This window comes from Lepidochelys olivacea, assembly GCF_965140295.1.
Source record: "Lepidochelys olivacea isolate rLepOli2 genome assembly, chromosome: 10".
NCBI classification, from domain to species: Eukaryota; Metazoa; Chordata; order Testudines; family Cheloniidae; genus Lepidochelys; species Lepidochelys olivacea.
This window is the reverse complement of record NC_140420.1, coordinates 77,622,467-77,638,879: the sequence shown is the minus strand read 5'-3', so window position 1 is coordinate 77,638,879 and position 16,413 is coordinate 77,622,467. Positions and strand designations below refer to the sequence as shown.

The following is a 16,413-nucleotide window of genomic DNA, read 5'->3' as shown; positions in this document are numbered from 1 at the left end:
TTATTTAGAAAGTTTAAGGCAGGTCTGCCTCTTACTTTGTGCTTGTGTGGTGCCCAGCACAATAAGGCTCCAAGCTTTTGCGGGTTTCTGGGTAATATTGTAAGATAAAAGTGAATGGGCCTTTTGCATGAGAAACAACTGCAGATCCAAGCCCAGAGTTGGTAGGTTTCTTTTCCAATGAGACCCAATGACAGATAACACATTCTCTACCTTTTCCACTTGTAATATGTTCTCCTCACATGAGAGTTTAATCAGCTCTTGGGCCTTACTGGTGTCTCCACTTTTGTAAGCGTCCTGAATGCTTCTTATCACAGGGGAGTGGCCTACGGAGACATCGCCAACTGTGGACTGTTTGCCACCCATGTCCACAGTACCTGGGTTAAAAGGAAAGAAAAGAAAGGAAGAAGCATTTGCTTATTACTCGTGCGCTATTGCAATGTCAAAGCACACAGAGAAGAACAAACGGCAATCCATTTGCTGTGGATTATTTTGTGCATACAGTAAAAAACAACAACAACAACCAAAGAACATCCTAAAAACCGGTGCTGAGACAACTTTCCAATGGGGACATGAAACTGAAAAGGGCAATGACTTCCTTAATCTCTGCTAGAGGGACTTTCCAAAGGGAGGTGCATAAAAGCAGACACACTTTGGATTCTGTTAGAGTCTGTTAGCAGAACAACATGGGCTGAGCAAGTACTTAGGCAAGGTTGCCACCTGGAGTAGTTCTGAGGAACTGAGTGGTCCCTACAGGTAGCAAGACAGCTCTGAATTATTATTTAGGCCTACTTCTTATACGAAAGTCTTCTTCCACCATCAGTACAGTCACACTAAATAACAAGCCATTGTCATTTTGTGGCACCTCGCATCAGAGGGACTCGCACGCTCTTTATACACATTAATTAATTAAGCCTCACAACACCTATATGAGGGGAGGAAAAATTATCATCTTCCGTTTTCTGGATGGGAAAAATGAGGCACAGAGAGATTAAGCAAGATGCCCAAGGTCACACAGGTCCACCTTGGATGAGCCAGGAATAGAAACCAGAGCCCTAAATCCTGTGTTTTAGCTACAAAACCATCCTAGAAAGATTAGATCCATTTTGTCTGAGGATGTGTGATGGGGTGTATATGCACCACGCCCCCAGTTGGGGAGCAAAGAGATTAACTCTTCCCTTTAAAGGTGCATGAGCTGTCAGGACCGGCAGACAGAGGCCTTCATTAAGAGGCAGCCATAAAGCTAGTGTTGACGGGGAGTGCATTATGGGGCAACGAGTTTGCAAGGCTGCTTTTTCAGCTCATAAAAAACCAAATCCCAAATAAGCTTATATCTAAAACAATCATGACTAAAAAGTGCCCAAGAGGCATCAGGGCCTAGCAGGAAGGGCACTGGCCAGCAATGTCAGCAAGTCTGGATTCTGTTCCTGGCTCAGTAATTCACCTGGTGTGTGACCTTGGGCAAGTCATTTCACTTCTCTGTGCCTCGGTTTCCTTCCTCATCCTTTGTCTGTTTTGTCTATTCAGGGCGCATGCCCTTTGGGCCAGGGACTGTCTTGGACCATGTATTTGCGCACTGCCTACCATAATGGGGCCCTGACTTTGGTTGAGGCCTGTAAATGTTACAACACCACCAACAACCACCAACAGCAACAGCTGACTCCATTAAAAATGAAATTATGAAAAACCTGAAAGAATGAGACATAATTATATGGAAAGAAAATGGGGGTGCTTTCTCCCCAGTGAAGAGAGATCTGTTAGTAGTTAAAGAAGTTTTTCCTACTAAACCATCATTATAATTCCTTTAAAATCTGTCTCAAAGAACCCTTCAAAGCCACCAGCAGATCAGTTGTGCACAGAGTAACTAGATGTCCTGCTTTTATAGGGACAGTCCCAATATTCTGTGCTTTGTCTTATATAAGCAATTACTCCCACCCCATCCCGATTTTTCACGCTTGCTATCTGGTCACACTAGTTGTGTGCCTGGGTTTATTGCATGAGGTAACAAGGAGATCTTTGTGAATTTTAGTGTACTGCAGGCTGGAATAAGGAATACATTTGAATCAATCTATAGTTGTCAGTACATACCCTTGGATAACGCAGTTTGAATTACCAATACATTCTGACTAACATTGCTCATTAATTATTTAAATCAAGCTCAACTCACTGAGACATCTGAGACGGCTCCAGAGATTCATGCTATTAAGATATGCAGGCAACAGTAATCCTTCTCAGGAGCTGCAAAATGTGTGAAGGGCAAACAGCAAGTATTCAAACCAAATGAACATGATATTAAATGAAAGTGGAATGGGCAGCAGCTCTGAATTCACGCAACAGGGACAATTTTCACCCCCAATTCGTAGGGATTTTGCTGAATATATAGAAGAACATTTAACAGTTACTAATCTCCTGCCCCGATCTTTTAAAAATCACTGCACAGCCATAGCTGACCTATCAGAATAACTATATTTTTCTGTGCTTTTATACAGTAAGTTACTTTTTAAATTGTCTATTTGAATGCATTCATTTCTTTGCAGGTTTTTAATGGCTGTGGAAGGTGATCAACACAGGTAATTCATTATAAGACACTAGCTCAAATGGTGATAAGATGGTACTTCACTAGCTAGGGAAGTTTAAAGGAAAATGGGTCTCTACCCCAGTGAGCTCAGCACCTGCTAAAGTATAACCAAGAACTAACCCATTAATGCTCCATTTGAACACTCATATCATGTGGGAAAGATAGGGCTCATAACTGCTTCACTGGGAGACGTGAATCAGCATTCATGTCGCACCCCCCATCGGTACCTGGCCCGGGCCAGGGAAGCTAAAGATCCAACCAGCAGACCAAATTAAGTGATGACTGCTGGTCACGTACCACCTGAGGCATATTGCGCATATGCTAAGAAGAATGCTTCACTGAACCTAGCTAACTTCTAGTCTTTGAAATGACTGTATTTACGTTTAAACGTCATAACAAGGGCAAAAAGTTGATATTGCATATTACTTAACTTAGTTTTGTAACTGTCATCACAATGTCTTTCTAAGATAACACTCTGCTTAAGGGAAACTGATCTCACTCCTCAAAAGCCTGAGACCCCGAGCTATCATTTGATCATTAGCAACAGAAAAAGCTTGCAACTCAACCAACTTCCAATCAGAAAGAGAGCAAAACTGAGGAGTCACAGGGCAAGAAAAATTCTTCCCTCAAAGTCATTTACCTCCATGTGACCAGATTGAAGTTAATGAGGTTCCACAGATTTAAGTGAGAGTGGAACCCAGTTCATTCATTCTTGGGGTCTCAAAAGAAAAAATGTCATCTGTTGCATAGCAATGGGTGTGACTGGGTCACAGTAATTACCTGATTTACTAATGGCAGCTTGAGAAACCACGCTTCTACTTTTGTCATAAGTTTTGCACTGGTTTTCTTAAAGCAATTGCAAAAATATTAATAACATTATTTAAGAGATAGGAAATAATGGGTAAGAAGTGTGTTTATTTGCTTAATTTATATTAAGTATTAAAAGAAAAGAATAATTACCTTTCTTTGATCAAAGACGATTTTATTTTTAGAAGATTTATGACTGAACTACCTTTAATACCTGCATTTATGTTTCTGGGAAAATTCTTTGCTAAAATATGTTAATTTTGCCATATTGTATCATCCATTTTTAAGCAGAACTCCCCATTGAAATCAAGGGTAAATTAAGTTTTTCCTAAGGCTTTAATCCTGCAAACTGTTACACATGTGAATAACTTCAACACCTGTGAGGGGTCTCACTGAATGGGCCAACTCACATGTGTAAAATTACTGAAAGAATGTACGTGTGGCCATCTGCTGAAGACAAATTACTCTGAAAATGCCCTTAAGGGTTCCATCATGCAAGGTGCTGAGTATTCCAGCCTGGACCCAGCCCATAGTTTAGCTCTAAGCATGTACTTCAGTAGCAGGGATTTAACATTAAGCATGTGCTTAAGTCCTTTGCTGAATAGGGGTCTAAATGAATATAAGATAACATATAGGGACTAGTGAATTACACTACTATAAATATACCCAAGAAGTTCTGATAATATTGTAAGAGGCCATCAGAATCAAACAAAATAAGGCCCATGGGCTTTCTCTTGCCTATTCATACCCCCACCTCTGGTATCTGCCCTATTTGAGACTTCTGAAGCCCCAGACTCTGTTTGTTCCAATGAGGACAGTAAGCGAACCAAGCATTGTTTTAAAAGGGAAAAGTTGTAGGCATTCACTGACTTTTAACAGTGCTTCTTTCTTTCACAGTTGAACCCACTTTAGACTTCATATTAAAAGAACTAATTTAGGAGATGTTTCACACTTTTGATTTCAATATTATTTAAGGGGTCACCATCAACTCAAATGCAGATTATGCAATATCAGGCTTTTTAAAGCTAAGAGCAGTAGAAATATCTCAGATTTTCTTTTTAAAAAGTATGCAAGGAAACTGTTGTTTACAAACAAACATGACCCTGCTCTGTTTGCAACCTAAATGTTATGGCACTAACAACCTGGAAGTGAAATTGACAGCATTCTCCAAGCTAAGCAAAATGCAATAAAAAGTAAGCAAATGTCATTAACAATGGAAAATATATGGGGATTTTATAATTACGTGCAGTTTTATTAACTCTAAGGCCTTGTTAGTAACCTGGATAAGGAATCTGTTTGTTTAAAATATACCATTTCTAAACTGACAGTGTTCTTTCAATTAAAAAAAGTGACTGCAGGTAAACTCCACAGCAAACTATCAATATGTCAGTGAACGATAGCACAGTAAAGGGGCAGATTGTGCAGTATCGTATGGGTCTCTTTACATTCCAAATTATCTACTCACCAGAATATATGAGTAGTACCTGTCTTTGAGAAGTCACAATATAAAGTTTTAAAAGGCCACAACTCCCTATAACAGATTAGGCAAAAGATCTTTGGACTCAATAGACATAAATACTTTCATATCAGGATATTTCATTTACCATAAAACAGACAGGACACAAATGAGATGTTTGAGAGAAGATAAAATGGGAGCGGGGAGTTTTTCTGTTTCAATAAAGGATTTAAAACAAAACAAAACCCCAATCACCCTTGCTTTAAAACTGCTACTAACCTTGTCATACTTTAGGAAGACGATTCCAAGGACTGGAGCAAATCGAAGATAATTATTTTAAGACCATCTCCCATAAGGTATCAACCTATTCAGTGATGGTCCATTAAGCTATTAATTCCTTGAACTCTTAACCATCTGAACTCTGCATCAGCAGAAATAGCTTCCAGACAGTCCTTACTGCGGCCACTAGATGTAACGCCTCTTGGCTGGAGAGATGGCTCTTTGTCTGAAGTGACTACCGCATTTTAGCCTTGATGGTAATTTTCATCTCCATGTCCTATTACAGTGAAATTCAACCCTCTGGTTCTTAAGAGAGGATTCGGGGGATGGGGATGGGGATGGATGGGTGGGTGGGGAGATAGCGGCTCCAGGGTGACCTCAGACATTAATTCCTCAGCAGCACCAGATGGCTAGTGCTGAGGTTTATCAGATTAATCTTTTGCCATTTTGACTCTTGAACATTGTCACAGAGCAAATGAAAAAAGGAAAAGTGGTGGGTACTGGCCTTGTTTAAAATGGGCAAAATAGTTCAGACTAAAAATAAATAAATCACCAAACCCAGCACAGATTCTGAAATTTTACAATAATAATCCAGACATTTTAGCAGGTATTTGTGAAACTCTGAAACAAACTCCAGGCCATGCTAATACTAGCATGCCTCCTGCACCTTCTGTAACAGACCCACGCTCCCATTTATTTCCTGTTTCTATGAAAAGTTTTAAATTAATAATACTAACAATTATTTTGCACTTCTAGGACCCTAAATAAAGCCCACTGCAGTCAGTGGAAAGACTCCCATTAGCTTGGGTGGGCTTTGGATCAGTCTCCTTTAGAGAGTACTTCACAATCATTATAGGCCAGGTTCTGCCACCATGATGCACTAATTCGAAGTAGTACTTTACTCCTTGATTCACCCCAAAGGTGCCAGTAGCCAGACGAGGTACCTGGAGCTCTACTTTCTAGAGAGTCTGAGAACAGGTTTCACAAATCCCCTGCCTGCGTATTTGCGGCTCCCAATTTATTGAACAAAAAACCCCAACAACCCTGAAATCGGTGTTAAATATGCTGGGTTTGCAGAAGGAAAGGGAGACACGGAGTGAAACGCCCCTGTCCCTCTGAACAAAATCAAACTAGGAGAGAATTTAGATAGTGCCCCAACCATGCACAGGTGACTGGATTGTTATTCTCCAGATTAAACAAAGGGGGGCGGGGAAGAAGATCTCATTCCATGGATGACAAACTACTTTGGGGCATATTCTTTATTTTCTTTGGTAAATTTGTATGGTCAAACCACACGTCCTTCCCCCACTCACCACAGCAGGCCCCAGTTGTGGCAGGCCCACCCGCCCCACCCTATGTGCTGGGGAGCTCACTCCAAGGACAGTGGAGTGACAATTCTGGAGCTCCACGAGCCGTTAACCATGCACATGGGGATTAGGAGGATAGCCACAGTGGCTGCAATTATGGCCACAGAGTGGCTTTACTACATCACAGCCCCGTTACTCAGGATCGAGCTCTATTGTGCTAGGTACTGTACAATCCCAGTGGGAGACACGGTTCCTGCTCTGAGGAGTTTATAATCTAATTTACATGGTTCTTATGATTTAGATGAAATATACAAAGTCCCATCTGTCTGATTTATGATCCTGGTGGAGACATTTTGAATCAATCAGAACCATTACAAAGTCCCTGCTGGGAGAACCATCAGAGAGGTTACAATAAATCCATCCAGGAGGTAACAAAATGGCCTGGATCTGTTGAAGAGCCAAAGTGACAGAACTGGGCAAAGCCCTCCTGATGGTAAAGTGATTTCTCTCTGTGACTAGTGTGATGTAATGACTGGAGACACGGGCTATGATCACACCAAACCTTCTCATTCTCCATGCAACCAACATCACATCACTTCTCCAAGCAAAGAGGAAATCTCTTCTGTGCTGACTCGGAGGGCTTAGCAGTTCAGTTTAATCAAACATCCATTATTTAAACTAATTACAGCAATTGTTCTACACTGAGAGCCCCTGGGTAGGCCAGTGGAAAAGAGGATGTAAAACTGGGCATCACCCACAACACATAGAGTATAATCAATGCCCAATTCCCCTACAAATGGAGCTGGTAACTATGTAATTAGAGAGGGCCAAAGATGAAATCAGGAGGAATAGTGCCAGGCTGACTCCAGAGAAAAATCAGAAATTGAAGGAGTCTTTTGCTGCTGTTGTTTAATTTAGCACTATTTTTAAATTGCTTGAGTGCCAGTACCTGGCATGTCAAATTTTGTCCCATATAAAGTGTTTGTCACTAAATTAAAAGGACTTTATACGACAAACTTTGACAAGCGGTAATTTCAGTGACGCATCGTGCACCATGATAGTGAAAGCCATTGGAAATGGTCAAAAGCAAAATTCCCTTAATCTGGAAGTGAAATCATTTGTTAAAATTGTAAATGAAAATCATAAAGTGAAAAAAATGGACTCTGGGAAGGAAAATGATTTGGGGTTTTACTCCCTTGAAAAGCTACACCCAGAGGTAAATTACAAAAACATAGCAGGCCTAGGAAGCTGCAGCTTCAGTTCTACATTTATAGGATATTTTCTGTAATGAATCATCTGCATTTGGGTGTATATCTGCCTGCTACCTTGGATTATGGGAATGAATTACTTTATTCTGGGAGTCTGAGTGAAAATGGGTCAGTTATTCCTTTTGTGCTGGAGCATAACACAAATTCAAGAGGCCACTTAATCCCATGAAAAGGCAGCAAGTTTAGAGTGCATGCAAAGAAATACATTTCAGTGCATCACAACATCAGCATCAACCTGTGACTTGTGTTATAGGAAGTTAAACCACATTCAACAGAGCTGGATAAGTTCATGTCTACTAGCTATATTTGTAGCTATGAATGGTAAGGGAATATGGGCATTTAAATTTCACACTTAAAGCTGTAACTACTCCCCTGTGGTCATCAGGAAGGAATGTTTGCCTTATGTATAGCATTGCACCATTGGCTAGTTCAGGGGTTCTCAAAATGGGGGTCGGGACCCCTCAGAGGGTCGCAAGGTTATTACATGGAGGGTCGTGGGCTGTCAGCCTCCACCACAAACCCCACTTTGCCTCCAACATATATAATGGTGGTAGATATATTAAAAAATGTTTTTAATTTATGGGGGGGTCGCACTCAGAGGCTTGCTATGTGAAAGGGGTCCCCAGTACAAAAGTCTGAGAACCACCAGGCTAGTTATTCAAGTGCATGGTGGTATTTTGTATGTCTGGGCTACAATGAAAGACTTAAAGAGGGACCAATACTGTATCATCTGGTTCGACAAACCCTATGTAAAGTCTCAACTCACAATACATTCAGACATTCAAATGTACATTTCTCCACATCTCATCCCCAACTCCCTCAACTCAAGTTATAAACATTGTCCTTTACTGAGTGAGTTAACATGTAACATAGATCCCGTATCCTAGGCAAGCTAGCCAAACTGTCGCAAGTAAATGACAGGAAGCGAAAAGCAAACTTAGACCTGCCCCTCTCTCTTTCTGAATGGGACTCAGAATGACTGCGTTAGGAACACTAGCAGGCATTAGCTAGCTAACCCTGCTGTCCTCAGATCATAAATGCAGAATGCTTATCTGTCCGAAAGTCCCTGGGTTCCTGTTTGCCCTTCCTGCTCCGTGTGCTGAAGAGGAAGAGATGAAGCTGAAACCAAGTTAAAAGTTTGTTCTGATGCATTTGCGCTGGTGGGATCCTGGCTGGTTTCCAGAGAAGCAAGTAGGAGGGGCACAAGAACAAGTCAGAGCAACTTGCTTAATTCACTGGGAAAAAATGAATTAATTGGGCTAATCAGACACACAGGTGACTTCACCTGTTTAACTGAGTGCAGGATCAGGCCCATTAACTTTAATGTTATGTAACAAATTAATTCCCCATTACTTAAGAGCTTTCAAAATTCTCGTGGTCACAATCCAGTTTTTAGTAGGCAGGTGTCAGACTCATGAAATCATCATCATAACCAGGAGGCCAGGTGTCAACACTCTATTTAGGCCAAGACCAGAATGGGCATGCAGAAAGCGCTGACCTCCTGCCCACAGATATTGCCCCTCCAGATCAAAGCCGAGGTGCCCTGGTGAACAGTGTGAAGAAGCTTACACCATCCTTACCCATATTATACTCCTCTAGGCATAAACAAAAGACTTTAATAGAACATCAATATTTTTTTGAAAGAAGTGAAAAAGTTGATATTAAATTCCATTCAGTAGGGAAAACAATAAAATAAAATAAAGTAAAATAAATATCAGGGAACAGACCCCTAAAATGGCCAGAGATGTGGTTATTGTGCAGAAAAATTAAAATGACTCAGCTTTTAAACGAAAGTTCTATTTCTGCGGCATGGTTTCAGTGATTTCATCCCAGTCCTACAGTTTGCATCATTCACAAACGTGAATATGGATATAAGCCACCTCTGCTACTCTTTTTCTTTACCAGATATATATTTTTAATTGGAACAGGCATAAGTACAATTACTGTTCTCTCTTGGATTCCCTTCACGCTGCTTTTTCAAATATTGACTATGCCAAACAAAGAGAGAATATTAAAGCACCGTTCCTGGGTCTCCAGTGGGAAGTGACAAAAAGGAGATATAAGGACCATCCCTGTTCAACTGAACAAAGTACAACCCATGAAATCCAGACCAAGAGAGGGAATTAATTAGTATATCTAGAGCTGGTCAAAATTTTCAACTGATTTTTAAAAAACGAAATATGGCCATTTTTCGCAATTAAAATTTTCATGGCCAATTTTACTTTCTTTTGAAATTTTCCAGCTTTCCCACAGCAACCTTCTCTTCCCAACCCCCCGGGAAATATTCCAGTGTTTCATTTTTCATTGGAAAAAACACCTAAAAAACAAAAAAAAAAGGTTTTCATTCCTTTAAATATTTTTTTCAAAAACGTGTTTACTATTTTCCAACCAGCACTAATGATTACTCGTATTAGCTGCTACAGCAATACCAACAGTGAATTGGGAACAGGGCCACCCTGTGCTAGCCAATGTTCAAACGCATACGATGACACAGTCCTCGCCCCAAACCGCTCACAATTTGAGGCCTGAAAGATCCTTATTCAGGAAAGCACTTAAGCACATGCTTAACTTTAAGCACACACTGAAACGCTTTCCTGAATCACGGCCTAATTTAAGACAAGACACCAGTGAATGTTACAAACAATATGAGGAAAGGGGGAAGAGATCACAACGCTAAGAACATGGGGTTCCATAGGCTGATGATGACCCCAATTCAGGAAAGCACTTAAGCATAGCTTTAAGCATGTGAGTAGGTCCCACTGACTTCAGTCAGACTTAAGCACATATTTAATTGCTTTCCTGAATTAGGGCCTACATATGCGATAGATGGTTCAACTATCCCACCAATCCCTGCTGGCCCTTCACATAGCTCTTAGCCATTGATGGTAGGGCTCACAATAGAAGCAAGCCTGGAGATGGAATTTGAAGAAGGGTTAGCGGCTTTACAAGCTTGTTTGGAGAGGATACTCCTTCCATGTGTCGGGGTAGAGCGGAAGAAAAGGCTACGGGCTTGTGGGAGGATCAGACGAGGGGTGGTTGTGGTGGGCACTGGGGGAGCATGGGGCAGGAATGGCAGAAGGTCCCTAAAAGTGGGGTGGCCACCAGATCCTGAACTTTGGCCCCGCCCCTCCACTGCCCCTTCCCCCTGAGGCCCTGCCCCCACGATGCCCCTTCCCCTGGAGCTCCCGCCCTCTCACTGCCCCTTCTCCCAAGGCCCTGGCCTCACATCACCCCGTCCCCCAAGGCCCTGCTCCTGCATGGCCTCTTCCCTGCACGACCCCCCCCCACCCTTGCTCCTCTCTTCAATGAGAATTTTTCCATAGGCTTCAATGGAAGCTGGATCAGATCCTCAGAGAGGTGGGTATGGAGAGAACAACATGGAAGGAAGTTTATCTTAGCAGCTGTGTTTTGAATGGACTGAAAAGTGTGGAAAATGTGTCAAACATCCACAAGCAATATCCAAGATAAGCAGCATTGGTCCTGAGACAAGTGATGTGCAGCCAAAATTTCAGCAAGCGGTTCCCACAAAAAATGTCTCCCTTAGTCTGTGATAAAGTTTAGGTACCAGAGATGCTTGTGTATGCAAAAAGGAAGAAAGAAGGACTGGGGAACACAACTATTTGTTTTCATAGTAAACACACGTTCTCTCTCACTGGGAGGGAGGCGTTACCACTGAGCAAACAAACTTCTACTATGTGTATTTTGCTGGAAATACATATACTTTGATCTTGAAAAATATATGGGGTAAAATCCAGGCCCCAGGAAAGTCAATGTGAGTTTTGTCACTGACTTGGATGGGGTCAGGATTTCACCCATGGAGTATACAGACAGCGTAACGCAGTGATCAACTGGTATAATTTAAAGTGGGAGGGGGTTGAATGAGCTGAGAGCCTTAAGAGACCTTTACAAGCCAATGCAACTCAGAGCAACCTAGAGGCTGATCTAAATTGCACCAGGGGCCAAAACAGGAAAGCCACTTTATATCCACCCTCCAACCAATGTGTGCTAAACACAAATCCAGTGTGCCTGAGGATCTGGCCCAATGAGTGCAAAGGGGTGCAAACGGCTACCATTTATGTAAAGACAAAGGAGACTTCAGATGTGATAGCATTTTATTCTCACTTTGCCCAGGTGAGGAAGAGTACTCAAGATGCAAGGCAGTGGAAAATCACACCCACAACGGTGGGCTGAATACAGAGAGCTATACTTTAGTTAACAATATGGAGCTATGTTTGAGATATGAAAGGGGATCCCGTCCATTAGTGTTTAAAAAAATTCTGTTTGATGCAAAAATAAAAGCTTTCGCAAAAGCTTTCGAACATCTTTGATGTGAGAGAGACAGATTCTGGGGGAGTTCTTGTCTGAAGTGATAATCAGCTTTCCCTTTGAATCTTACTCCCTAGACAGACTTTTAATGTAAGGTAGATAATCATACTGAAGTGTGTATCAGCTCTAACCCTTGCAAACCCAGCTTTGTGGCTTTTCAATTAAGTAATAATCTATAGTCAAACTCTCCTTCCCCAAGAAGGGGGGAGGGGGGGGAATGAGTAACTCCAAAACAAGAAATCCAGGTGAATCATTTAAAACAATTTTAAAGAGTCTTAATTGTAAAGTTTTGTCCAGTCAGTGATGCCAGTTTTTCTAAACAATAATGCAATCATTAAAGCATGAAGCAGTGTAAATTCCACAGGAACCACAAACATACCAAGAATATTTGAGCTAAATTTATCCAGACTTCTCCTTTCTAAGTTTGAATCTCTGCCCTGCTTCATTATTCATTATTTTATCAGAACTTGCAACTGTATGCAGCAAGGGATTATGGACAGTTTTCACTGAGCTTTTCCCAGTGAGTTCTGAGATTATGCCCTGTCACACTGCAGGCCATTTATTGGCTATTTGAAGTCTAAAATACAAAAAAAGAAGGCAGGGAAAATGAAGGGAAAGGTGGAGTTTAACATTCCCTAAGTACAATTTCAGTACAAGTCTTCATGAGGTACTCTGTTAACACAGTCTCCTCAAACACCGCTGTGAGGGAGGAAGTGCTATTATCCCCATTTTACAGATGGGAAACTGAGGCACAGAGCCACTAAGTGACTTACCCAAGGTCACATGGGAAGTTTGTGGCAGAGGAGAAAACTGAACCCAGACATCCAAAGTTCCAGATTAACCACTGCAAAAGCTCTTTCGCTTGTGCCAGCTAAGCACCTTAGAAACCCAGCGTTTTAAACTCCTCGGAGAACAGAGTTTTCCCTTTCTGTATGTAGGTGGCTATGTTACTGCTAACAGGAACACACAAGCAGAGAGGGAAATCCCACCTTCACGAGAGCGCTCGATGGAAGGTACTAATAATATGTGCCTGCCCCAGCCTATACCAAATGTATGGAAATACGTCATATTGAAAGAATTTCTGTGGTACTGCCAAGTGGAAGGAAAATTCTCCTTATTTTTCATTCTGCAACAGGAACCAATCCCTAGACAGCAGCAGTAGGTCAGCATTACTAATGAAACCACAAAGAGGCAGTGAGAAAGGGGGGGAAATTGCTCATGGACACAATCTACCCTCTTACACATATGTGTATGACTCCAATGGATTTAAATGAGAGTTCTGTTCATGTATCCCAGGGATTAGTTGATATGTTCATGGCATATACTCAAAAAGTTAGATAAAAACAAATGCTCTTGCTGGAAGGTTGCAGTGTAACCCCATTTTATTTTGTAGAAAACTCCATGATAACACACAAGAACCCCAAAACAGAGAGAGAGCAAACAGACTGCTCTCTAAGGCAGCAAGATACAGCTCGCATCACCTTGCTTCCAGGAAACACCCCCCACAGTGATTGCTTGTGATTCCAACACAGTCCTTGATAAACCACATTAATAAGCAATTGACATAAAGAATTCAGTCTTATGAAATCTACACCTTACAGCTGATACAGATTAAGGGTGAGGAAAAGTGGTCCTAGAATTGGGCAGAATCCAACAGCATTTGAGCATAAAAATGTGGCCCAGTGATTTAAAGTGGAGGTCAGCATAATTGGGAGTCTTGAACACAGGGCAGAGAGTAAAACCCTGAGTTCTAACCCTGGCTCTTGCAACCACCACATGCTACAGCTTCGGGCACGTCATGATATTTCTCCATCTCAGTCTCCCCATCTGCAAAATGGGGACAATAGTTCTTGCCTTGCTCGTGGGGCTGAATTAGTTAACACCTACACCGCTCTTTGAAGGTGGATGTCACTTCTAAGTATTACTCTGGGGAGGTGTGGGTTTGCAAAGACTGCCAAATCAGCTACATAGTGACCCTTCCCAGTCCCCAAAAAAACCCAGCATTGCTATTGTTATGATGGAAAAGCTATTTTAAACCAATCAGACTTTAACGAAGGGTGAACTTTGCATTGTTTGCTCCATTTTATTTTTATATCACATTGTCATTAAAAGTTTGGCTAGATACAGTAAAAATAAATGTCATGGGTACAGTTTAGGTTTATGGGTTTAGCTGTTTTTATTAACTGCACTAAGGTCCCACTCCTCCAAACAGCAGGACTCTTGTGACAGCACTCAGGGAAAGACACCTGTACCAACATAGAACCACGCTGATTGAGCATCATGGGGCCGGACGAGTTGCATCCGAGAGTGCTGAAGGAATTGGCGGCTGTGATTGCAGAGCCACTGGCCATTATCTTTGAAAACTCGTGGCGAACCGGGGAAGTCCCGGATGACTGGAAAAAGGCTAATGTGGTGCCAATCTTTAAAAAAGGGAAGAAGGAAGATCCTGGGAACTACAGGCCAGTCAGCCTCACCTCAGTCCCTGGAAAAATCATGGAGCAGGTCCTCAAAGAATCAATCCTGAAGCACTTGCATGAGAGGAAAGTGATCAGGAACAGCCAGCATGGATTCACCAAGGGAAGGTCATGCCTGACTAATCTAATCGCCTTTTATGATGAGATTACTGGTTCTGCGGATGAAGGGAAAGCAGTGGATGTATTGTTTCTTGACTTTAGCAAAGCTTTTGACACGGTCTCCCATAGTATTCTTGTCAGCAAGTTAAGGAAGTATGGGCTGGATGAATGCACTATAAGGTGGGTAGAAAGCTGGCTAAATTGTCGGGCTCAACGGGTAGTGATCAATGGCTCCATGTCTAGTTGGCAGCCGGTATCAAGTGGAGTGCCCCAAGGGTCGGTCCTGGGGCCGGTTTTATTCAATATCTTCATAAATGATCTGGAGGATGGTGTGGATTGCACTCTCAGCAAATTTGCGGATGATACTAAACTGGGAGGAGTGGTAGATACGCTGGAGGGGAGGGATAGGATACAGAAGGACCTAGACCAATTGGAAGATTGGGCCAAAAGGAATCTGATGAGGTTCAACAAGGATAAGTGCAGGGTCCTGCACTTAGGTCGGAAGAACCCAATGCACAGCTACAGACTAGGGACCGAATGGCTAGGCAGCAGTTCTGCGGAAAAGGACCTAGGGGTGACAGTGGACGAGAAGCTGGATATGAGTCAGCAGTGTGCCCTTGTTGCCAAGAAGGCCAATGGCATTTTGGGATGTATAAGTAGGGGCATAGCGAGCAGATCGAGGGACGTGATCGTTCCCCTCTATTCGACATTGGTGAGGCCTCATCTGGAGTACTGTGTCCAGTTTTGGGCCCCACACTTCAAGAAGGATGTGGATAAATTGGAGAGAGTCCAGCGAAGGGCAACAAAAATGATTAGGGGACTGGAACACATGAGTTATGAGGAGAGGCTGAGGGAGCTGGGATTGTTTAGCCTGCAGAAGAGAAGAATGAGGGGGGATTTGATAGCTGCTTTCAACTACCTGAAAGGGGGTTCCAAAGAGGATGGCTCTAGACTGTTCTCAATGGTAGCAGATGACAGAACGAGGAGTAATGGTCTCAAGTTGCAGTGGGGGAGGTTTAGATTGGATATTAGGAAAAACTTTTTCACTAAGAGGGTGGTGAAACACTGGAATGCGTTACCTAGGGAGGTGGTAGAATCTCCTTCCTTAGAGGTTTTTAAGGTCAGGCTTGACAAAGCCCTGGCTGGGATGATTTAACTGGGAATTGGTCCTGCTTTGAGCAGGGGGTTGGACTAGATGACCTTCTGGGGTCCCTTCCAACCCTGATATTCTATGATTCTATGATTCTATGATTGCAGGGTCTGCCTGTGAGGGTCTCTTTACAGCATCAGGGCCTAAATGCCCTTCCCTAGTATTCAGATCAGCCAACCTCCTTTGAGTTGGAATGAAGTACAGGTTCGAACCACATCAAAATATAAATACAAAATCAAACTATTATAGAAAATTTAGAACAGGATGGAACAAAAATCCCACCCCATTCTGCACTGCAAACATTTCCTCTGGGCTGGCTGTATTCTGAAGAGCAAAACTCTGGTAGCATCTTTAGTGAAGTTGGCCTTCAAAGAAAAAAATCTGACCAAATGGCTCTGACCATCACTGAGGGTTTGACCGAACGCCTGTTGAAGTTAGTGTAAAGGCTCCTGTAAATTTCAATGGGCTTTGGAACAGGCCTATATAGTCTTTTTGACATTATGAAAAGTAACTATTCAGCACAATTCCTTTTGCAAGTGTCAATGTATCTACAACACTATTGGCAAAATGGTAGCCATGGTCGCGATTGTAAGTGTTGGATGTGCACACACGCCAGGCAATTAGTAATTTCATGATGTAACTAAGGACAGTGATTTTGTTTTTCACCAGATT

General features: G+C 42.2%; 1 protein-coding gene across 3 annotated transcripts in view; it reads right to left on the bottom strand.

The window, feature by feature from the left end:
- The window catches only part of LRRK1 (leucine rich repeat kinase 1), a 109,661-nt gene that overhangs the window by 77,967 nt on the left and 15,281 nt on the right, over window positions 1-16,413 (bottom strand). For all 3 annotated transcript variants that reach the window (XM_084640816.1, XM_084640818.1, XM_084640817.1), the window contains one exon: window positions 211-374. In XM_084640816.1, coding sequence (XP_084496942.1) covers window positions 211-374 — 164 coding nt within the window. The remainder of the gene's footprint in view (window positions 1-210; window positions 375-16,413) is intronic.